Source organism: Pristis pectinata, chromosome 13 (genome assembly GCF_009764475.1).
Source record: "Pristis pectinata isolate sPriPec2 chromosome 13, sPriPec2.1.pri, whole genome shotgun sequence".
NCBI lineage: Eukaryota > Metazoa > Chordata > Chondrichthyes > Rhinopristiformes > Pristidae > Pristis > Pristis pectinata.
The window spans coordinates 4,379,031-4,403,676 of record NC_067417.1 but is presented as its reverse complement, the minus strand read 5'-3'; the positions used below and the strand labels follow the sequence as shown (position 1 = coordinate 4,403,676).

Sequence of the window (24,646 nt, the reverse complement as noted above, 5' to 3'; positions counted from 1 at the left end):
AAATCTGCCTCCCAATCTACTCCTCAGTATCCTTACTGCTACCGGGGGGCCTATAGAATACTCCCAGGAGGGTATCTGCACCTTTCTTGTTCCTAACTTCCACCCATATTGACTCTGGAGAGCACCCTTCTACATTATCTACCCTTTCTGCAGCTGTAACAGTGTCCCTGACCAGTATCGCCACCCCTCCTCCTCTTCTCCCCCTCTCCCTATCCCTTTTAAAACATTGAAAACCAGGAATATTCAATATCCATTCCTGCCCTGATGTCAGCCATGTCTCTGTAATAGCCACAATACCATAGTACCATGTACTTATCCAAGCTCTCAGTTCCTCTCCCTTATTCCTGATGCTTCTTGCATTTAAGTAAATGCACTTTAGCCCATCCACCTTACTACTTTCATGGCCTATACTCTGCTTCTCCTTCCTCAAACCCTCCCTACCTGTCAGATCTGACCTTTCCCCATCCCCTTCTTCCTCTGACCTACTCCTCCGGTTCCCTTCCCCCTCGCAATCTAGTTTAAACCTTCCTGAACCACCCTAGCAAACCTGGCCACAAGGATATTGGCCCCTTTCAGGTTCGGGTGTAACCCGTCCTCTCTGTACAGGTCCCACCTTCCCCAGAAGAGATCCCAATGATCAAAAAATCTAAAAGCTTCCCTCCTGCACCAACTTCTCAGCCACGCATTTATTTGCCATCTCCTCCTATTCCTACCTTCACTATCATGTGGCACTGGCAGCAATCCTGAGATTGCTAGCCTTGAGGTCCTGTTCTTCAGCCTTCTGCCAAGCTCGCTAAACTCACTTTTCAGGACCTCATCCCTCTTCCCACCTATGTCGTTGGTACCAACATGAACCATGACTTCTGGTTGTTCCCCCTCCTGCTCTAGAATCCTGTGGACCCGATCAGTGACATCCCGGACCCTGGCACCTGGGAGGCAACATACCATCCTGGATTCGTGCTCACTGCCACAGAACCTCCGATCTGTTTCCCTGACTATCGAGTCCCCTATCACTGCTGCCTTCCTCTTCTCCTCCCTTCCCTTCTGAGCAGCAGGACCGGTCCCAGTGCCATAGACCTGGCTACTGCTGCTAGGCCCCGGCAGGTCATCTCCCTCAACAGCCTCCAAAGCGGAAAACCTGTTACTGAGGGGGTAAACTTCCTCTAACCTTACAAGCTTGTCCTCTGGTGTTTGATATTTCTACCCTTGGGAAAATATTCTGTCTACCCTATTGTGTCTCTCATAACTTTAAAAACCTCTATCAGGTCCCCCCTCAGCCTCTGACGCTCTAGAGAACAACCAAAGTTTGTCCAACCTCTCCTTATGGCTCATACCCTATAATCCAGGCAGCATCCTGGTGAACCTCTTCTGCACCCTCTCCACAGTCTCCACATCCTTCCTGTAACGGGGCGACCAGAACTGCACACAATACTCCAAGTGCAGACTGACTAATGTTTTATACAGCTGCAGCATGACTTCCTTACTCTTGTACTCAACACCCTACCAGTGAAGGCAAGCATGCCATATGCCTTCTTTACCACCTTATCTACATGCATAGCCATTTTCACCAACTGAATCCTGATGAATTTCTCCTCCAGTTGGCCCGAGCCCAAAAGGTATTATTTTCTTTGGACTGGCAGGCCATGCAAGGGTTAAAATCACAGTTGCTTTAAGATAGATAGTTGAGCATTCGGAAGCAGCTGGGAAGGCCAGCTGTCAGTGGGGAAGTTGGAGTGTGAAGGGAGAACACTATCGCATGTGGCACTTCAGTCAAGGCGAAGAGGGAAAGTGAGAAACAGAATTAAAGTGTGATTTGGACCAACTGTCATTGATTGTGAATTAATACCAGCGATAACATATGTAGCAGATTTTCTTGACTATAAATCATGTAATGGAATATTGAAATGTAAAATATTCATATGCCTATTAATTTTAAACTGTTCCATCTTTATTTAGAGTGTTTGGGAAACTATTTTTAAACTGCTAGGGCAGGAGAGTTAATGTTGTCTGCAGGGTGCGGATTGAGTTTTGAGTAAAGAGAGCAGGAGAGAGAGCTGAGCTGTCCAGCATTCCTCCGATAACCCGAGGAGGTATTGGTATTGGTTTATTATTGTCACTTGTAACGAGGTACAGTGAAAAACTTGTCTTGCATACCGATCGTACAGGTCAATTCATTACACAGTGCAGTTACACTGAGTTAGTACAGAGTCCATTGACGTAGTACAGGTAAAAACAATAACAGTACAAAGTGTCACAGCTACAGGGAAAGTGCAGTGCAATAAGGTGCAAGGTCACAGCAAGGTAGATTGTGAGGTCAGAGTCCATCTCTTTGTATAAGGGAACCATTCAATAGTCTTATCACAGTGGGGTAGAAGCTGTCCTTCAGTCTGGTGGTACGTGCCCTCAGGCTCCTGTATCTTCTACACAATGGAAGAGGAGAGAAGAGAGAATCGAGAATCTAAAAGATCATTGACCCAGTGTCCCAGACTCAGTTTTTCGTTGACTGCAAACCCAACTATTCGCTTCTTATCATATCTATCACCCCTCCCACCCCCTACTATTCTGTAACACCAATTACAACAGGGAATGTTGGAAAAACTCAGATCAGGCAGCATCTGTGAAGAGAGAAATGGAGCTCATTACTCATGTCAGTGACCTGTCCGCAAAGCCGACGAAACATCATTAGCCAGAAATGTTAGCTCTGTTTTTCTCCCTCCGGAGATGCTGCCTGACCCACTGAGTGTTTCCAGAACTTCCTGCTTTTGTTCCTGAGGTCCTCGCTATTCAACTGCTGCAGTCACTTCTCCTACCTCCTTACAATTTACATGCAGTGGGAAGTAGATGTAATGGCTGATTCAATGGCAGACTGTACATTTTAATGCTTTTCATCGGTAGGATGTGGACTTCACTGGCAGGACCAGCATCAATCCCTATCTCGAACTGCCCTTAAGAAGGTGGTGGTGAACCACCTTCTTGGACAACTGCAGTCTTTCTGATGAGGTCTCTCCCACGGTGCTGTCAGGAAGGGAGCTCCAGGTTTTAGACCCAGTAATGATGAAAGAATGGTGATATATTCCCAGATCACTCTTGGAGTATTGTGTTCAGTGCTGGTTGCCTCACTATACGAAGGATGTGGAAGCTTTAGAGAGGGTGCAGAGGAGATTTATCAGGATGCTGCCTGGATTGGAGACCATGCCTTATGAGGATAGGTTGAGCGAGCTCGGGCTTTTCTCTTTGGAGAGAAGGAGGATGAGAGGTGACTTGATAGAGGTGCACAAGATGATAAGAGGCATAGATCAAGTGGACAGTCAGAGACTTTTTCCCAGTGCAACAATGGCTAACACGAGGGGACATAATTTTAAGGAGATTGGAGGAAGGTATAAGGGGTAAGTTTTTTTACACAGAGAGTGGTGGGTGTGTGGAACGCACTGTCGGCAGAGGTTGTGGGGGCAGATATATTAGGGACATTTAAGAGACTCTTAGATAGACACATGAATGATAGAAAAATAGGGGGCTATGTGGGAGTGAAGGGCTAGGTAGGTCTTAGAGCAGGATAAAATGTCAGCACAACATTGTGGGCCGAAGGGCCTTGTACTGTGCTGTAGTGTTCTATGTTCTATCTGTCATATGGGCAATGGGAACACATTAAGTGGTGATTGGGTGGATCAAAGAGCACTGTGGAAAAATGTTAAATAGCTCATAATTTTTGCCCACGGATATATATTAGTTTGGCAACAGATTAGTTGTCGAATTCCCATCTGTGTTTTCCAATCCCTCCAGGGTCTCACCTCTCCGCACCCCCTCCAGCTCCTTCCGTCCACTGACATCTCTGCACCTCCAGTGCTGGTCTTCCAGACATCCCTGATTCAACCACAGCTAACTGTGTGCTCGTCACTGAATTAAGTTCATAAAAAAAACTGCAGTTCCTGGAAAGCTGAAATATAAATGGAGAGGTCAGAACTCAGTTCTGACGAAGGGTCTTGGACCAGCAAAGTTTCTCTCCCCACAGATGCTGCCTGACCTGCTGAGTGTTTCCAAAATTTTCTGCTTTTAGAACATTGAACATAACAGCACAGTACAGGCCCTTTGGCCCACAATGTTGAGCTGACATGTTATCCTGCTCTTTCTAACCCTTCCCTCCCACATAGCCCTCCACTGCTCTATCATTCATGTGTCTATCTAAGAGTCTCTTAAATATCCCTAATGTATCTGCCTCCACCACCTCTGCCGGCAGTGCGTTCCACGCACCCACCACTCTGTGTAAAAAACTTACCCCTGACATCCCCCTTATACCTTCCTCCAATCACCTTAAAATTATGCCCCTTATCTGTGTTCTCGGAAATCTGTCTCCAAACTCAACTCCCCTCCCTACAACTCTCCTCCTTAAAAACACTGCTTGACTTCCGTCACGTTTGGTCCCCGATCCTGGTCCCACTCACTTCTGCTTCACTATTGAATATGATTTGAAAGCATACTTGTGAAACACCTTGTGAGATTTGCCTCTGCTGATGGGAATATATAAACACATGTTGGACAAATATAAAAGCGGGTTGGAGAGGAGGCAAGACAAATTGGTGACTGGATGATTTAAAAAAGATCAGAGTGTTGTCTGAACAAGTGTTGAGGGGATCTTAATTTTGGGATTCTCTGCTGCAAGCAAGATCTAGTTAGGCTGTTGCAATAAAGGTCTCTTGTTCTGTTTCAAGTACTTTGAAGGTATCTTTTGAGTTGCTGCCATTTGGAGGGTTAAAGACTGATTAGGATCTTTGCATCCTGCGTTGGTGATCAAGGCATGGCTCGCTGCCAGCCCTGCTGTGAATGCCTGGGTATCTGTATCAACCCATCAGCTTTGGACCCACGCCCCCTCAGTATGGAAGGGGAAGTTGGGTTGCTTCCAATAAAATAGGAAGCATGTGTCACTTTCATGAATTGTGCTTGCAGGCCAGTTGTCAACATCGATAGTACCCTTGCTGTTCACATCTTTATTTTTGTAATAACTTGTGATTAATGGAGAATTACCAACGTACAGTTTGAGAAGATCTCCTGGATTTTGCAAATGCCTGTCACACTCTCCCTCAGTGGGTAGTTTGTGATCTTACATTGCCAGTGGGGAGTACACAAGTACATGTGCACAAAGAAACCTGTAAACACACACACAAATAATACACACAAAGGGACACACAGACACACAGACACACACACAAAGAGAGACACACACAAAGAGAGACGCAGAGACATGCAAATGCACATAAACATACACATACACACAAACACGAGGATGCACACACAGACAAACAAGCATACAGGCACACAAGCACAACCACATACACAAACTCACACACAAGCTCATGTATGTGCATGGGCAGACACACACACACACACACACACACACACACACACGTGACCATGGAAGGGTTGAGATGGAGAGCTGGAACCTAGTAAATGTGTCAGTGTTGACAGCGGAGTCTAACATTTTTCCAGACAGCTCTCAAATCAATAAAAACAGTTCTGTGTAGGATTTAAATTCATGTCCCCAACAGTTTAAGGATGGAACAGCTCTGATTCAATCCCCATCCTTCCTCAAATAAAGCCTTGCTCCATTTTGATTCAGTCGGCGGATCTAAGTTAATCTAAGTTGGAATCGTTGCCTGCAGACACACAAAATGGTTTGCGAGTCTAGCTCTGCCTTCCGTTCTGCAGGTGTCTGGGGAGACAAGTAACAGTCTTGTGACAGAAAGCAATGTGTCCCACACTTAGCTGCTTCACAGTCTCACCCTCTGGGGAGCTTAGATTTGCAAAGCACTGTTGTCAAACAGATCAAATACAGCTGGGATTACTGGAGCGCTGAGCCCATCATGCAACCTGCTAGAATCTAATTCCGAAGTTGTGAAACGAGATTTGTAAAATTCCACTTTTGCAATTCACTTACCTTGAAATGTAATATTCAGTCCCTCTTTTATAGTTACATTTCCACTGACGTACGGTAGACATGTGAATGCTAACTTAGTGTTGCAAATTTCCAATTAGGAGAGATGAAATTTGTCTTCGAGGTTAATTAAAATCACTCTCTCCAGCCACAGAGGACTGAAACCATAGTATTCATTGTCCATTGTGGCAGGAGCACATTACCTAAATGATGGGAGACTGGAGTCTGAGATGTCAAAGGATCTAGCTGAGCTACGACTCACAAAAAGCCGGTGTGCAGGTCGAGAAGCAATCAGGAAAACCAAAAGAATGTAATAGGTTATTGCAACTGGAACTGAATACAAAAGTAGGGAGGTTCTGCTTCACTTATGTGAGGCACTGATGGAACCACACCTGGAGTACTGTGTACAGCCTTGCTCTGCTGAAAGCATGTTTATGCATTGGAAGCAGTTCAGAGCAGGTTCACCAAAACTAACACCAGGGGTGGGTGGAATGTCCTATAAGGAAAGGTTGGACGGGCTCGGCTTTTATCTGCTCAGCTGTAGGAGATCGAGAAGCGATGGATTTAAATATATAAGATCCTGAAGGGTACTGTCAGGGTGCATGTGGAGTCAAGTGTAATCTACTCAATTTTGTGGTCATTTACAGTGTGGTACAGGTACAGTGAGAAAGACAGTGCGGAAAAAAAACAAAGATGCAATTGAAGACAAGTCAGTGGTAGTGCAAGAGATGGTCTGTATTGTTCCATTGCTGAGGTAGGATTAGGGTTGTGCAGGTAGGTTCAAGAACATGATGGTTGTAGGAAAGTAGAGGAACAAAGGACTGCAGATGCTGGAAAGCAGGTGGTCAAAGTTTCGGCTCAGGACTTTTCTTCAGGACTGGACTATGACCTCTCGAACTACCTTGTTGTGACCTTGCACCTTATTGCACTGTACTTTCTCTGTAGCTGTGACACTTTACTCTGTACTGTTATTGTTTTTACCTGTACTACCTCAATGCACTCTGTACTAACCCAATGCAACTGCACTGTGTAATGAATTGACCTGTACGATCGGTTTGTAAGACAAGCTTTTCACTGTAACTCGGTACATGTGACAATAATAAACCAATACCAATACCAATATTGAACCATAGACCCATAGAACAATACAGCCCACCATGTTGTGCCAACCTTCAAACCACACCTAAGACTATCACCTAAGACTATCTAACCCTTCCTCCCACATATTCCTCTAACTTAAATTCCTCCATATGCTTATCTAACAACCTCTTGAACTTGACCAACGTATCAGCCTCCACCACCACCCCAGGCAGTGCATTCCATGCACCAACCACTCTCTGGGTGAAAAACCTCCCTCTGACGTCTCCCTTGAACTTCCCATCCATTACCTTAAAGCCATGCCCTCTTGTATTGAGCATTGGTGCCCTGGGAAAGAGGCGCTGGCTGTCCACTCTATCTATTCCTATTAATATTTTGTATACCTCTATCATGTCTCCCCTCATCCTCCTTCTCTCCAATGAGTAAACCCCAGCTCCTTTAGTCTCTCCTCATAATCCATACTCTCTAATCCAGGCAGCATCCTGGTAAATCTCCTCTGCACCCTTTCCAACGCCTCCACATCCTTCCTATAATGAGGCGACCAGAACTGGACACAGTAGTCTAAGTGTGGTCTAACCAGAGTTTTGTAAAGCTGCATCATTACTTCGAGGCTCTTAAACTCGATCCCACGACTTATGAAAGCTAACATCCCATAAGCTTTCTTAACTACCCTATCCACCTGTGAGGTGACTTTCAGTGATCTGTGGATATGAACCCCCAGATCCCTCTGCTCCTCCACACTGCCCAGAATCCTGCCATTAACATTGTACTCCGCCTTGGAGTTTGTTCTTCCAAAGTGTACCACCTCACACTTCTCCAGACTGAACTGCCACTTGTCAGCCCAGCTCTGCATCCTATCAATATCCCTCTGTAAGCTTCGGCAGCCCTCCACACTATCCACAACACCACTGATCTTTGTTTCATCGGCAAACTTGCTGCCACAGCCTTCCACCCCCTAGTCTAAGTCATTAATAAATATCACAGAAGTAGAGGTCCCAGAAGCAATCCATGTGGGACACCACTAGTCACGGCCCTCCAATCCGAATGCACTCCCTCCACCACAACACTGTTTTCTACAGGCAAGCCAATTCTGAATCCACACGGCCAAGTCTTCCTGGATCCCTTGGCCTCTGACCTTCTGAAGAAGCCTACCATGCGGGACCTTGTCAAACGCCTTACTAAAATCCATATAGACCACATGTACTGCACTACCCTCATCAATCTTCCTGGTCACCTTCTCAAAGAACCCTATCAGGCTTGTGAGGTAAGATCTTCCCTTCACAAAGCCATGCTGGCTGTCCCTAATCAGTCCATGATTCTCTAAATGCTCATAGATCCTATCTCTTAGAATCCTTTCTAACAGTTTACCCAGCTTACCCACCATAGACGTAAGGCTCACTGGTCTGTAATTCCCTGGATTATCCCTACTACCTTTTTTGAGTAAGGGGACAACATTCACCACCCTCCAATCCTCCGGTACCATCCCCGTGGACAACGAGGACTCAAAGATCCTAGCCAACGGTTCAGCAATCTCCTCCCTTGCCTCGCGAAGCAGCCTGAGGAATATTCCGTCAGGCCCCGGGGACTTATCTGTCCTAATATTTTCTATCAGCTCCAACGTATCCTCTCTCTTAATATCTACATACTCTGGAACATTACCCTTACCAACACTGTCCTCAGTGTCATCAAGACTCCTCTTGGTGAATACTGAAGAGAAGTATTCATTGAGAACCTCACCCCCAGCTTCCAGGCACATCTTCCCACCTTTGTCTTTAATTAGACCTATCTTTACTCTAGCCATCCTTCTGCTCTTCACGTACGTGAAAAAAGCCTTGGGATTCTCCTTAACCCTACTCGCCAAAGCCTTTTCATGTCCCCTTCTCACTCTCCTCAGCCCCTTCTTAAGTTCCTTCCTTGCTACTCTATATTCCTCACGAGCCCTATCTGATCCTTGCTGCCTACACCTTATGTATGCTGCCTTCTTCTTCCTAACTAGTTGTTCCACCTCTCTTGTTACCCATGATTACTTCACCCTGCCATTCCTTCTCTGCCTCACCGGGACAAATTTATCTCTAATATCCGCCTGCTGTTCTCCACAGATGCTGCCTGGCCTGCTGAGTTTCTCCAGCATCACAGTGGTTGTAGGAAAGTAGCTGTTCCTGAACCTGGAACCTGGTGGTGTGGGACTTCAGACTTCTGTACCTCCTGCCTGATGGCAGCAGTGAAAAGAGGGCATGACCTGGATGGTGGTGATCCTTGATGATAGGGGATGATTCCCAGTGATGAAGAATCTAGAACCAGGGGTCACATTTTTTTAAAAAAGGGCCATTTGTTTGAGACAGAGATGAGATTTTTCTTCTCTCACAGGGTTGGGTGGGAACTCTCTTCCCCAAAGAGCAGTGGAAACAGAGTCCTTCAGTGCGTGTTTAAGGCAGAAGTATTGATAAGCAAGGGGTGAACAATTACTGGGTGTGGGCAGGTATATGGAGATGAAGTTATAATCAGTTCAGTCTTGATATTATTGAATGACAGAGCAGGTTCCAGGGGTACAGTTGGTCTTATTTATATGTCTGTATTTATTTGCCACAATAAAATGCCTCAAAGTGCATTTTTGGAAAAAAGAGACATCAAAACAGGTGACTGAGAACTTGGTCATGGAGTCATAAGGTTGTACAGAAAAAGAACAGGTCCTTCAACCCACCACGTCTATGCTAACTTTTTACCAGTCTACATTAATCCCATTTGCCTGCATTAAGACCATATCCTTCTATACCTTGCCTACTTGTGTTTGTCTAAATCCTCTTAAACATCGTGACTGTATCTGATTTCACCACCTCCTCTGGCAGCGCAATCCAGATATCACCCACTCTCTGCATAAAAAAACTTACCCCTCTGGTCCCCTTTAAAACTCCTTCCTGTCTCCTTCAACCCATGCCCTCTTGTTTTTGATACCCCTACGCTGGGAAAAGATTTTGACTCTTTACCCTGTCCATGCCTGTCATGTTCTTACATACTTCGTGAAAAGTACATCTCAAGTTGCCGTTTGTTTAATGCATTATTTTCTTTCCATATATACTATGCCAAATACATCACCAGCCAGAAACTGAAGCAGCTGGGGAGGATTTTAAACTGCAATTTGTTTTTTTCAAAATAAGTTCATGTGCAAAAACTCCTGTGATTTAGTTTAGTGTAGTACACTGGTGCCACTGGAAATAGTTTTATCACCAGACAAGAGGAATTTCTGCATTTGTAATTGAAAGTTTAAAGAAAAATCTACAGATGATGGAAATCTGAAATAAAAACAGAAAATGCTGCAATCAGCAAGTCAGGCAGCATCTGTAGAGAGGGAGACATCGTTGACAAGCTAAATGAAATGCCAACGTTGTGATCGTCTGTCTTTGATGTGAAATATTAATTCTGTTTCTCTCTCCACAGATGCTGCTTGACCTGCTGAGTGTTTACTGAATTTTTAGCTTTCAGTTAAGTATTTTTAATTGCCTGTCAATCCACCATCTGTGACCAACCTGAACTTAAATGATCAAATATCATTAAACTAGTCTTCTATTTAACCTACTTCTTTGTTGAAGTGTTTAGCCATCTGTCTCTGTATTTCTATATGTGAGTTGAAGTCAAATTTTGTTTCTGTGAAACGCTTTGGGACATTTTAACAAGGTGGTGCTATATAAATACAAGTTGTTATTGAAAATGGATTTTAAAAAATATTGCACTATTTTCTGGCAAGGACTGGTGTGCAGGCAACAGTTTCATGGTGAATTTTAAAGAAAGTCTAATTTGCAACATTTCAAAACACATTTTATTCTGGAACCCTTGTGCCCAAAAGTTGCAGGAAAAGTTTTAGAGCCCTCTCAAAGGTCACAAATAAACAGTAAGTTGCCAAGGTGACTAATTCACCTGGGGGCATAGCTGTTTTTTTCTTGGGTAGAGCCCGGTTTTACTGTTAAGTTTATAGAACTCACAAAAGCTTGCAGAAACTCAAATTGCACTGTGAAAAAATTTGGATTGAAAACTCCATGACACGGTTTCACTGATATCAGCCTGTGCTTATAAAAATAAAGTGGTAGAAGCGAGCAGAAATTCCAGACTGCAGTTTAAAAAAAGGTGGAGACGGTGATGGAGAATGTTGCCGACAGAGCCCAAAGCAGCTGAAGATGAAGACCAGGTAGAAGTGTATAAAATTATGAGAGGCATAGACAGGGTAGATAGGGTCATAGAGCACTACAGCACAGGAACAGGCCCTTTGGCCCATCCAGTCCATACCAACCTGATCTTCTGCCTAGTCCCATCTACCTGCACACAGACCATATCCCTCCAAACCCCTCTTAAATGTTACAGTTGAACACACATCCACCACTTCCGCTGGCAGCTCGTTCCACACTCACACCACCCTCTGAGTGAAGAAGTTTCTCCTCAGATTCCCCTTATATATTTCACCTTTCACCCTAAACCTATGACCTCTAGTTTTAGTCTCAGCCAACCGTAGGGGGAAAAAAGCCTGCATGCATTTACCCTATCTATAGCCCTCATAATTTTGTATACCTCTATAAGAGCTCCCCTCATTCTCCTGCGCTCCAGGGAATAAAGTCCTAACCTCTTCAACCTTTCCCTGTAATTTAGGTCCTCAAGTCCCGGCAACATCCTTGTAAATTTTCTCTGCACTCTTTCAAGCTTATTGAGATCTTTCCTGTAGGTAGGTGACCAGAACTGCATACAATACTCTAAATTCGGCCTCACCAATGTTTTGTACAACCTCAATATAACATCCCAACTCCTGTACTCAGTGCCCTGATTTACGAAGGCCAATGTCCCATAAGCTCTCTTTACGACCCTATCTACCTGTGACGCCGCTTTCAAGGAACTGTGAATCTGTATTCCCAGGTCCCTTTGTTCTACCACACACCTCAGTGCCCGACCATTCACTGTGTAAGTCTTATCCTGGTTTGTCCTCCCAAAGTGCATCACCTCACACTTGTCTGCATTAAATTCCATCTGCCATTTTTCAACCCATTTTCCTAGCTGGTCAAGATCACGCTGCAAGCTTTGATAGCCTTCCTCGCTGTCCACTACATCCCTAATCTTGGTGTCATCTGCAAATTTGCTGATCCAGTTTACCACATTATCATCTAAGTCATTAATATAGATGATAAACAACAACGGACCCAGCACCGATCCCTGCGGCACACCACCAGGCACAGTCCTCCAGTCAGAGAGACAACCATCTACTACCACTCCCTGGCTTCTCCCACTAAGCTAATGTTGAATCCAATTGGCTACTTCATCCTGAATGCCAAGTGACTTAACCTTCTGTACCAACGTTCCATGCAGGACTTTGTCAAAGGCCTTGCTAGAGAACATGTAGACAACGTCCACCGCCTTTCCTTCATCAACCTTCTTGGTAACCTCTTCAAAAAACTCTATAGAATTGGTTAGACACACACTAAGCCATATTGACAATCCCTAATCAGGCCCTGTATATCCAAATACTTATATATCCTGTCCCTTAGAATACCTTCCAATAATTTACCCATGACTGATGTCAGGCTCACCGGCCTATAATTTCCCATCTTATTCTTAGAGCCTTTCTTGATCAATTGAATAACATCAGTTGTCCTCCAGTCCTCCGACACCTCACCCATGGCTAAGGACATTTTAAATATCTCTGCCGAGGCCCCTGCAATTTCTGCCACGAGGTCCGAGGGGACATTTTGTCAGGCCTTGGGGATTTATCCACCTTAGTCAGTCTTTTTCCCAGGGTGCAAATGTCAAATACTGGAGGGCGTAGCTTTAAGGTGAACTGGGGAGAGTTTAAAGGAAATGTGCAGGGCAAGCTTTTGTTTGCACAGAGTGCTGGGTGCCTGGAATGGGCTGCCAGGGGTGGGGGTGGAAGCAGACATGATAATTACATTTAAGAAGCTTTTAGGTAGGCACATGAATGTGCAGGGAATGGAGGGAAATGGAGCAGGGATACGCTGAAGAGATGTTTAAATTGGCATCATGTTCGGCACAGATATTGTGGGCTGAAGGGCCTGTTCCTGCGCTGTACTGTTCTATGTTCTATATATTCTGTAAATAGGAGAGGCTGGTACAGGCAAGTTTTAGTGCTAAACTGTGAGTTCAGAGAGATTACAGAGATGAGGAGGCAGGAGGCCACAGGGAGATGTCAATGCAAGGATAGGAACTTTAGACTGAGGTCTCCCCCAGCTCAGGAGCTGAGAGAGGTCAGTGATTATCGAACGTGATGGAGATAGGGCTGAGCTGAAGTTTGCAGAGAATTGAAGTGGGGAGACTTGGATGCTTCTCTGACACATTGCAAAGTGAGAACTCTTTCCAAAACAGCGATGGTTTTTGAATCACCTTATAGCAGGCCTGCTCCTACATAACACAGAAGGTCAACTTTCTCCCATAAACCAGATGCATCTGGCACAAATATCACACAAGGCATCTGCCAAGAATTCTGAGCCAAAGCTCAGGATCCTGTTACTCTCAACTGCCTGAGCTGGGAATCGAACGCTCAACTTTCAAGCTCAGAGATGGACCTGGCGATTGCCAAGCCAAGATAATTGGGATTGGCACTCCTTCTGATGGTAAATCAAAAGCTATCACTCGTAACAAAGGATGGCACGCTTGCTTATACCCATTTTTTCCAGGATTGGGGGGTCTAAATCTACAGGGCATGGTTTGAGGGTGAGAGGGGAGAGATTTAATAGGAATCTGAGGGGCAACTTTTTCATCCAGAGGGTGGTCCGTATATGGACAGAGCTGCCAGAGGAAGTGGTTGAGGCAGGTACTGTAACAATATTTAAAAGGCACATGGACAGATATATGGATAGGAGAGGTTCAGAGGGATACGGGCCAAAAGCGGGCAAGTGGGACTAGCTTAGATGGGAAACTTGGTCGGCATGGACCAGTTGGGCTGAAGGTCCTGTTTCGGTGTTGTTTGACTTTATGACCAATAAAGTACCCTGCCTCAATGACACTCGCAGTGCAGTGGAGAGTGAACACTGCAGGGTTTGAGACGCTGTCCACTTGCTCTCCTGCACAGTTGTAAAAGATCCCAGTGCACTATTCTGAAGAAAAATAGGGGAAATGTTCCTGGTTTTCCAAACCAAAATTTAACCCTCAACCAATATCATTAACGCAAATTTTCTGGTCACCTTGTAGTTTATGGGATCTTGCTGTGTACTACATGGTTGTTGTACTTCCCATGCTGTGATACTGACCACACCTCAAAAATATTAAGCGAGAGAAGGTGCTGAAAGGATTCACTGGAATGTTGCCGGGACTGGAGGGCTTGAGTTATAAAGAGAGACCGGATAGTTTGGGGCTGTTTTCCCTGAACCGAAGGACACCGGGGGGTGACCCTTATGGAGGTTTATAAATAACGAGAGGCATAGATAAAGTGGATGGTCATAGTCTTTTTCCCAGGCTTGGGGAATCTCGAACGAGAGGGCACAGGTTTAAGGTGAGAGATTTAAAGGGATCTGAGATACAAGTTTTTCCACACAGAGAGCACTGGGTATATGGAACGAGCTGCCAAAGGAAGTGGTAGAGGTGACTACAATTACGTCATTTAAGGCACTTGGGCAGGTACATGGATGGAAAAGGTTTCGAGGGATATGGGCCAAATGCAGGCAAATCAGAATCACAATCAGGTTTATTATCACTGACCAATAGGAGGTGAAATTTGTTGTTATGTGGCAGCAGTACAGTGTAAAGACATAAAATTACTATAAATTACAAAATAAATAAATACTGCAAAGACAAAGGAATAGCGAGGTAGGGTTCGCATACATTGATGCATTAGCATAGATGGGCATCTTAGTCAACATGGACGAGTTGGGCTGAAGGGCCTGTTTCCACGCTGTATAACCCTATGAAACTATTTCATTGGCTGTACAATGCTTCAGGATGTACTGAAAAAGGTCTATAAGGCGCTATAGAAACGCAAGTCTCTTTACCTGATGGGACTGCGGCCCAGATCGTGATCCATAGCGTGCACCTGTCCCACGGACGTTCCGGCCGGAGCGCTCTCGTTGACCTCCATGAAGTAGACGGGCAGGGAGAATATCGGAGGCTCATCAGCGTCCTCCACCGAGATCTTGACCGTGGTTGTATCCTTGAACGGTCCCCTGGTGATGAAACGCGAGTCTAAGAACACATTGGCTGCCTCCACCTTCAGGGAATAGGACTTCTTGACTTCGAAATCCAAGCCCTGCTGGAGTGAACGACAGAGATGGATCAGTTGGCAACAGGGAAAGGCTGAGCTCAAAGGAACGTTGATGAATGGAGTGGGTGTGGGAGCAACACCATGATGGATGCACATACATCTTCTAACAAAGTGACTGGAGATGAAATATATCCTGCGGTACACCAGTTAGGCTGGAGGAAGAAGTCAAGCAACACCACCTCCGTCAACATCTCTGTTACACACACTTCCATACATTACTGTACTACCAGGGCAGAGCTCTGCATAGCTGCTTGCATTTCAAATACATACATAAAATTACAAAATATTTACAGCATAGGCCATTAAGCCCTACTTACTTCATAGCTGCTCCTCCTTGGCCTCCTTGCACCCCTCTCCATCTCACTCCCTTTCCTTTTTAATTAAATCTCTCTTAAATCCATCTCTACTGTTCACTGTGGGTGTGAGTGCCCCATTTCAACACCCTCTGCATGAAAGAGGTTCGTCTCAAATATTGGGTGGAATTTATTGGGTGGCTAATTTATTCAGGGTCTATTTTTCAGCTTCTCTTGCAAGTCATGGAGTCATACAGCAGGGAAACAGGCCCTTTGGCCCATCAACTCACATTGGGCGAAGGGCAGGACCTGTGACAGTGAACCTGCTTGGGGTGGGAGTCATACATGTGAGAGAGAGTGAGAGAGTGAGAGAGAGAGAGAGTGGGAGAGTGAGTGAGAGAGAGGGGGGGAGAGAGAGTGAAAGAATGAGTGAGAGAGAGAGAGAGGGGGGAGAGAGAGAGGGAGCAAGAGCGAGAGAGAGAGAGAGCGAGTGAGAGTGAGAAAGAGAGAGAACAAGAGAGCAAAAGGGAGAGCGAGAGCGAGAGAGAGAGAGAAAGTGTGTGAGAGAGAGTGAGAGAGAGAGAGAGGGGAGTGAGAGAGAGGGTGAGAGAGAGAGAGAGCGCGAGAGAGAGAGCGGGCTAGAGAGCGAGCAAGAGAGAGCGAGAGAGAGAACACAGAGACGGGCCCTTTGGCCCAATTTACAGCGGCCAACTAACCAACCAACCTGCACACCATTTGGGATGTGGGAGGAAACCGGAGCACCCAGGGGAAACCCATGCGGTCACAGGGAGAATGTGCGAAGTCCGCACAGAGAGCGCCCAAGGTCAGGACTGAACCCGGGTCTGCGAAGCAGCAGCTCCACCAGCTGTACCACTGTGCCCCGTGGAAACATTTGCTTCGCACCTATCCCATCAAACCTTTCCCTAATCTTCATGACTTCCATCAGGTCATTCCCTGGCTTATTTTTTAAATGGAAAAGCAAAACACTGCAGGGGCTGGAAATCTGAAATAAAAACAGAAAATGCTGGAAATACTCAGCAGATCAGGCAGCATCTGTGGAGAATTGAGTTAAAACTTAAGGTCAATGACCCTTCATCAGAATCTGCAAACACGTTCAAGGTTGCAAAGAGGGAGGAGGGGTGGAGAGGACAAAGGGGAGGTCTGTGGTAGGGTGGAGACCAAGCGAGAATGGGTGGCACAGGTACAGGTGGTGCTGGCTCAGATACAGGTGGAAGGCTTGTCAATCACAGTGGATTTGTCCAGGGGAGAAGTTAGTAGCAGATGCATGAGGGCAGGGGAGAGAAGAAAAGAATTGCTGAAAATAGTACTTCAGATCACCCAGAAGTTTCTTCTTGCAGCTTTGGGTCTGAAGTGTAGGCAAGTAGTTTGGCCAAACCTTGGGCACTCTGAGCAGAGGTCATAACAGTCACAGAGTGATAGAGTTGTACAGCAACCAAACACTCTAACAAACTTCTACAGATGTACTGTTGGAAGTATCTTGACTGGTTGCATCACGGTCTGGTACAGCAATTCGAATGTGCAGGAATGTAAGAAGCTGCAGAGAGGAGCGGACTCAGCCCAATACATTCACGGGCACATCCTTCCCACCATCGGTGGTATCTACAGGAGGCGCTGCCTCAAGAAGGCAACATCCATCATCAAAGATCCCCACCATCCGGGCCATGCCATCTTCTCGCAGTGACCATCGGGCAGAAGGTACAGAAGCCTGAAGTCCCACACCACCAGGTTCAGGAACAGCTACTTCCCTTCGACCACTCAGTTCTTGAACCAACCGGTACAACCCTTTATAATTACCTCAGTATAGCAACACTATGACCACTCTGATCACTTTGCACTGAAATGGACTTTGTTTTTTTGTTCTAACTGTAAAAATTATGCATAATTTATGTTTAATTTATATTTTTCTTGTGAATGCTGCTTATCTGATGCTATGTGCCTGTGATGCTGCTGCAAGTAAGTTTTTCATTGCACCTGTGCACACATGGACTTGTGCATGTGACAATAAACTCGATTTTGACATAACCAGGCCATTCGGCCCATCATGTCTCTTCTAACCAGTGGGCATCCATCTGTATTAATCCCATCTTCCAATACTTAGCCCATAACCTTCTATACCGAGGCGATTCAAATGCCCATCTAGACATTTCTTAAATGTTACCAGCAACTCTGTTTTCATCCCTCTCTCCGGCAGCTGGTCCGTCTATTCCGGATCACTTCAACACCTATCCCTGAGAAGAGCAAGGATTACATACAGGTACACATACCCAAGTCAAAAAACACACTGCTGGAAGAACTCATCGGGTTGAGCAGAATATGTGGAGGGAAAGGAATTGTCGACCCTGCATCAGGTCTGCTGGGTCTCTGCCCACAACGACGGCAATCCATTCCCCACACAGATGCTGCTCGACCCGCTGAGTTCTTCCAGGAGAGCGTTTGTTGCTCCAGATTCCAGCGTCTGCAGTCTTGTGTGTCTCTACTCATACTGAATGCCCATCTAACATTTCCTACTTGAAAATCAGTATGGATCTCCAGCTGAGGGAGAGGTTCAGAGGAAGCATACAGCAATAGAAACAGGCCCTTTGGCCCATTGAGTCCATGTTCCTTTCACCAGCCACTTATACCAATCCTGCACAATCCCATTTCATTGTCATCGCATTCTCATTAGCTACCACCCCCACCCCACCCCAGATTCTACCTCCCATCAACACACCGGGGGCAACTTACAGCTTCCAAACCACATGCCTTTGGAATGTGGGAGGAAACCAGAGCACCCAGGGGAAAGTCACAGAGTCACAGGGAGAAGGTGCAAACTCCACAGGTCAGGATCGAACCCGGGTCTCTGGCGCAGTGAGGTAGCGGCTCTACCGGCTGTGCTACCTCACCCGATGCTACACTCAGTGGAATAACTTGACATTGATTGTGAGGGTACAAAAAGATATTGTATCATAAGTTAGCAACCTTCAAACAAAGAGTGAGGACAAGAGAGGAAACTGGAACTGGAAGAGCTCAGTGGGTAAAGATAACTATCCAGACAACAGGGAGAATGTGGGACGTGCTCACAAAAGGAGAATTTGAAGAACTGTTCAAATGAGGAAGATTTTCACCTTTTCATCATCACCTTGGGTCTTACGCTCAAACTTTCTGCCCAACAACACCGTGGGGGTACCTTCATTAATTTGGCAGCAGCCACACAGTCATGGGGTATTACATCACCGAAACAGGCTTTGGTTCAAGTTATCCATGCTGACTAAGATGCCCATCAAAGCTAGTCCCATCTGCTTGCATTTTGGCCACATCCCTCTTAACCTTTCCTATCCATGTACCTGTCCAAACACTTTTTAAGTGTTGTAATTATACCTGTCTCGACCACTTCCTTTGGCAGCTCGTTCCAAATATTCACCACCCTTTACCTGAAAAGTCCCTTTCAAATCTCTCCCCTCTCACCTTAAACCTATGCCCTCTAGTTCTTGATTCCCCAACCCTGGGAAAGAGACTGAGTGCATTCACCCTATCAATGACCCTCATGATTTTGTCTGTCACCAAAGACTCTTGCAAATTTCTACAGATGTACGGTGGGGAGCATTCTAACTGGTTGCATCACTGCCTGGTTTGGAGGCTCCAATGCACAGGAGTGCAAGAGGCTGCAGGGGGTTGTAGACTCAGCCAGCTCCATCACAGGCACAACCCTCCCCACCATCAAGGACATCTTCAAGAGGCAGTGCCTCAAGAAGGTGGCATCCATCATTGAGAACCCTCACCGACCGGGACATGCCCTCTTCTTGTTACTACATCGGGGAGGAGGTACAGGAGCCTGAAGACCCACACTCAATGATTCAGGAACAGCTTCTTCCCCTCCGCCATCAGATTTCTGAACGGTCCATAACCCAATGAACACCACCTCATTATTCCTTTCTTGCACTATTTATTTAAGTAACTAATTTTTACGTCTTTATGTCTTGTACTGTACTGCTGCTGCAGAACAACAAATTTCATGACATATGTCAGTGATAATAAACCTGATTCTGATTCTGATTTTATATACTTTTATAAGTTCAAGACGGTAGCTCAACATCATCTTCTCAAGGGGCAAGTAGGGATGGGGAAATAAAGACTGATAAGATGCCCACACCCCAAGGCATGTGAGGAAGCTTATTGAGGGGGATGAAACAGGAGGGGAGAAGAGGGGTGGGAGGGAGCTTGTGTGCAACATAGATGCTAGCACAGCCCAGTTGGGCTGAATGGCCAGTTTCTGTACTGGTAATTATTTATCATTTTGATTGGTCCCAAAGATAAGGCACTTAGTAAAAAATCAAATAGAAGAGAAACCTGTGAAATTAGTATGGTAGATATCATGACTAATCAGGAAAGTGAAAAAAAACAGATGGTAAGATTAGCATGAATTTTACATACCAACTGACAGGCCTAATTAGGATGATGATTTGAAGAGCTGAATAATGGATTACACTGTGTTTGGGGCCCAGACATTGCTTTCCAAGGTCAGGCGCTGTGTTGAACTTGCTCCAGCTGATTGAATAGACTTGGCAGAGGATTAGCTACAGAACTATGAGAGATAATACATTGCAGTCCATGTCTGTCCTTCAGTTCTGGATGGCCCAGAATCCTAAAGCAAGTCAATTCATGCCGACTTGCTTTCGACTTCCTATGGCTTCATCTGATTTTTCATAACCCTCCCCATCTCTGCAAACCTCCAGGATTTCATCATTTCCCAACCCTGCACATCCCATGTATTTAATGACTCCACCACTGACCAGCACTGGAATTCCTTCCCTAAACTTCAACACCACTCCCTTAACATATCTATCTCTTTGACCAAGACTGCAAAAGGCAGATTTTCCTTTCGGCAATGAGATGTTTAACCTCTGCAGTTGAGGGAAAGAAGATGAGGTCTTATGAAGCATAAGGTTCTGAAGGGGCTTGACAGAGCAGAGCTCAGAAGCTGGTTCCTAATGGGAGAATCTAGGTATATGGGGTGGCTCAGTGGTGCAACTAATGAAGCCACTGCTTCACATCGCAGAGACTCCAGTTCAATCCTGGCCTCGGGTGCTGTGTATGTGGAGTTAGCGTGTTCTCCCTGTGACCGTAATGGGTTTCCTCCAGGCTCTCTGGTTCCCTCCCACATCCCAAAGATATGCGGGTTGGTCGGTTAATGGGCCACTGTAAATTGCCCCTAGTACGTCGGTGAGTGGTGGAATCTGGGGGCAGTTAAGAATGTGGGGAGAATAAAAAATGAGAATAACATCGGATTAGTGTAAATAGGCCCCTGGCGGTCAGCACAGACTTGTGGGCTGAAGCTTCTGTTTGTGTGAACATACAACAGTACAGCACAGGAACAGGCCCTTCGGCCCACAATGTCTGCACTGAACACAATGTTGAATTAAACTAAATCTTTTCTGCCTGCACTTGATCCATATCCCTCCATTCCCTGCATACTCACGTGTCTGTCTAAAAGACTCTTAAACGCCACCATCGTATCTGCCTCCACCTGCACTGTGTAGCGGTTAGCGTAACCCTATTACAGCGCCAGTGACCTGCATTCAATTCCGGCCGCTGTCTGTAAGGAGTTTGTACGTTTTCCCAGTGTCTGCATGGGTTTCCTCCGGGTGCTCCGGTTTCCTCCCACATTCCAAAAACGTACGGGTTAGGAAGTTGTGGGCATGCTATGTTGGCGCCGGAAGCGTGGCGACACTTGCGGGCTGCCCCCAGAACACTCTATGCAAAAGATGTATTTCATTGTGTGTTTCGATGTACATATGACTAATAAAGAAATCTTATTTTATCTTATCTTTCTATGACCATGACTCTATACAGCAGAGTCTCAGGATAAGGGCTCGCCAATTTAATATAGTATTAGAGCCGTAGAGCAATACAGCATGGAAACAGGCCCTTCGGCCCAACCATCCATGCCGACCAAGATTCCCATTTGCCCGCGTTTGGCCCCCATCCCTCTAAAGTTTTCCCATCCATATACCTGTCCAAGTGCCTTGTAAACCTTGTTAAGGTACCTGCCTCAACCACTTCCTCTGGCAGCTCATTCCATATATGCACCACTCTCTGGGTTAAAAAGCTGCCCCTCGGGTTCCTATTGAGTCTCTCCCCTCTCACCCTAAACCTATGCCCTCGAGTTCTTATATTCCCCAACCCTAGGAAAAAAGACTGTGCACCTATCTATGCCCTTCATGATAGTGGTTGTATTTTCAGTTGGGGTGATAGTTATTGCTGGCAGTAAAAGAAGTTTTAGTCAAGATGGTTTCTGAATGAGCTGGGATCGCTTCAGACCAGCACTCACATTGAACAACCAACCCCTCCCAGCAGCACAAGGATCCTAAAACGATGTGGACATTCAGCCCATCGAGTTTGTGCTGTTTCCTGCTCCTACTCTTTCCCCAGGCCCCCACAGAAGTTTCCTTTTCCAGTTTTTATCCAAATGCCTTTCACAAGGGACAGCGCAGTGGCACAGCAGGTAGAGCCACTGCCTCACAACTCCGGTGACCGGGGTTCAATCCCGACCTCCGGCGCTGTCTGTGGGTGAGGTTTGCACATTCTCCCCGTTTCTGCGTGGGGTTCCCCCGAGTGGTCTAGTTTCCTCCCACATCCCAAAGACGTGCACGTTGGTAAGTTAATTGGCCCCAGTGTGCGGGTGAGTGTTAGAACCTGTGGGGAGGTGAGGGCAGTGTGGGAAAAATAAAGCAGGAATGGGTGCAGACTCAAGAGGGCTGAAAGCTCACTGTGCTCTGTGCCTCTATGACCCTCTGAAAATTCCTGTTCACTTTTCAGACAGCATGCTCCAGATCACGATAGTACAAGAAGTTGAAGCAGGAGTAAGCCAGGTGACCCCGTGAGCCTGCTCTGCCATTCAATAAGATCATGGCCAATCTTTTACTACAGCTCTGCTTACCCATAACCCTTGACTACCCTCAGACTAAGCATCCATCTGTCTGTCTCAGCCCTGGATGTGTTCGAGGACTCCATCTCCACAGCTTTCTGGTGTAGAGCATTCCAGGAGACACAGCCTTTTGAAGGAGCTATTCCTCATTCTCTAAAATTATGAGGGGCAAAGATAAGGTGGACAGTAACAGTCTTTTCCCCAGGGTAAGGGAGTCCAAAACTAGGGGACATAAGTTTAGGATGGGAGGGGAAGGACTTAAAAGGTACCTGAGGGGCAGCTTTTTCACGCAGAGGGTGGTGAATATATGGAACGAGCTGCCAGAGGAAGTGGTTGAGGCAGGTACAATGGTATCATTTAAGAAGCACTTGGATAGGTACATGGAGGGGCGGGGCTTGGAGGGATATGGGCCGAACACAGGAGATTGGGACTAGCTGGGTGGGCACCATCGTCGGCATGGACTGGTTGGGCTGAAGGGCCTGTATCCGTGCTGTATTGCTCTATGACTCTAAGCCTCCTCCATTTTATCTTCAACCTATGCCCTGTTACCTGTCACCCCACTATGGGGACAAAAGATTCTTACTATCGATCTTAACCGTACCCCTCATAATTCTGTACAGTGCGGTTGTATTTTGAGTGTGAGGCTCAAGGTAGAAAATGGAAACTATCCTGGATGGATTTGAAAACATGGAGAACTGCAAAGATGAGGGAGGAAGGTAAGTCCCAGAGATGGTGGGTGGTTGGAACCTAGTGGTGTCCTCCTATCAGAGCAACAATCAGGATGTTATAGTTCCTCCGAGCTGCCAAGATTGATTGTGCCAGTTTGATGGTTCGCTTTTAATAGCCCTCAGACCCATGAACATATCCACAGATCCCTGAAAGTTGCCTCACAGGTGGATAGGCTAGTTAAGAAAGCTTATGGGATGTTAGCTTTCATAAGTCGTGGGATAGAGTTTAAGAGCCGCGAGGTAAAGATGCAGCTCTACAAAACTCTGGTTAGATCACACTTAAGAGTACTGTGTCCAGTTCTGGTCGCTTCATTACAGGAAGGATGTGGAAGCGTTGGAAAGGGTGCAGAGGAGATTGACCAGGATGCTGCCTGGTTTAGAGAGTATGCGTTATGAGGAGAGACTAAGGGAGCTAGGGCTTTACTCTTTGGAGAGAAGGAGGATGAGAGGAGACATGATAGAGGTGTACAAAATATTAAGAGGTATAGCTAGAGTGGACAGCCAGTGCCTCTTTCCCAGGGCACCAATGCTCAATGCAAGAGGGCATGGCTTTAAAGTAATGGGTGGGAAGTTCAAGGGAGATATCGGAGAAAGGATTTTTATCCGGAGTGGTTGGTGCATGGAATGCACTGCCTGGGGTGGTGGTGGAGGTGGGTACATTGGTCAAATTCAAGAGATTACTACATAAGCATATGGAGGAATTTAAAATAGAGGGATATGTGGGAGGAAGGAATTAGATAGTCTTAGGCGAGGTTTATAGGTTGGCACAACATTGTGGGGCCAAAGGGCCTGTATTGTGCTGTACTGTTCTATGTTCTAACATTTGCCCACTTGGAAGGGTAGTCAGGCAGCACAGATATATTTCAGCAGCTCTTGGTAGTCTGAAATCTCAGTCCCATCAACCTGGCCCTGATTCATGCTCCAGGCCCAGAAACAAATGGGGCGATTCCCCACCCTACTGTAAACGTTGCCTCGTCTCTGTCTTTTGCAGAGTAGAGAACTGAGTCATGGAGAGTTACAGCAGGGAAACTGGCCCTTCAGCACACCGTCCATGCTGACCATCAACCACTGATCCCACATCAAAGTTGAAGTCAAGTTTATTTATGCACAAGTCCATGTGTGCACAGGTGCAATGAAAAACCTGCTTGTAGCAGCATCACAGGCACATAGCATCAGATAAGCAGGAAAACATAAATTAAACAATTTTTAGAAGAAAGAACACAATTAGAACAAAAAAAACAAAGCAACACACAAAAGCTGACAGAACTCAGCGGGTCAGACAGTATCTATGGAAGGAAATGGACAGTCGACGTTTCCAGTCGAGACCCTTCATACTTCAAAAAAAATCCATTTTAGTGCAAAGTGATAGAAGTCTCCCTTCAATATCCAGCGCTCCAGAGGACACAATCCAAGTCTGTCCGACCTCTCCTT

The 24,646-nt window shown here is 45.9% G+C and overlaps 1 protein-coding gene across 4 annotated transcripts in view; it reads right to left on the bottom strand.

Annotated features, from left to right (window-relative positions):
* LOC127577121 (cadherin-11-like) overlaps positions 1-24,646 on the bottom strand; it is a 235,210-nt gene that overhangs the window by 57,500 nt on the left and 153,064 nt on the right. For 3 of the 4 annotated variants that reach the window (XM_052028023.1, XM_052028022.1, XM_052028024.1), the window contains one exon: positions 15,001-15,257. In XM_052028023.1, coding sequence (XP_051883983.1) covers positions 15,001-15,257 — 257 coding nt within the window. The remainder of the gene's footprint in view (positions 1-15,000; positions 15,258-24,646) is intronic. The other variant, XM_052028025.1, reaches the window with a different exon arrangement.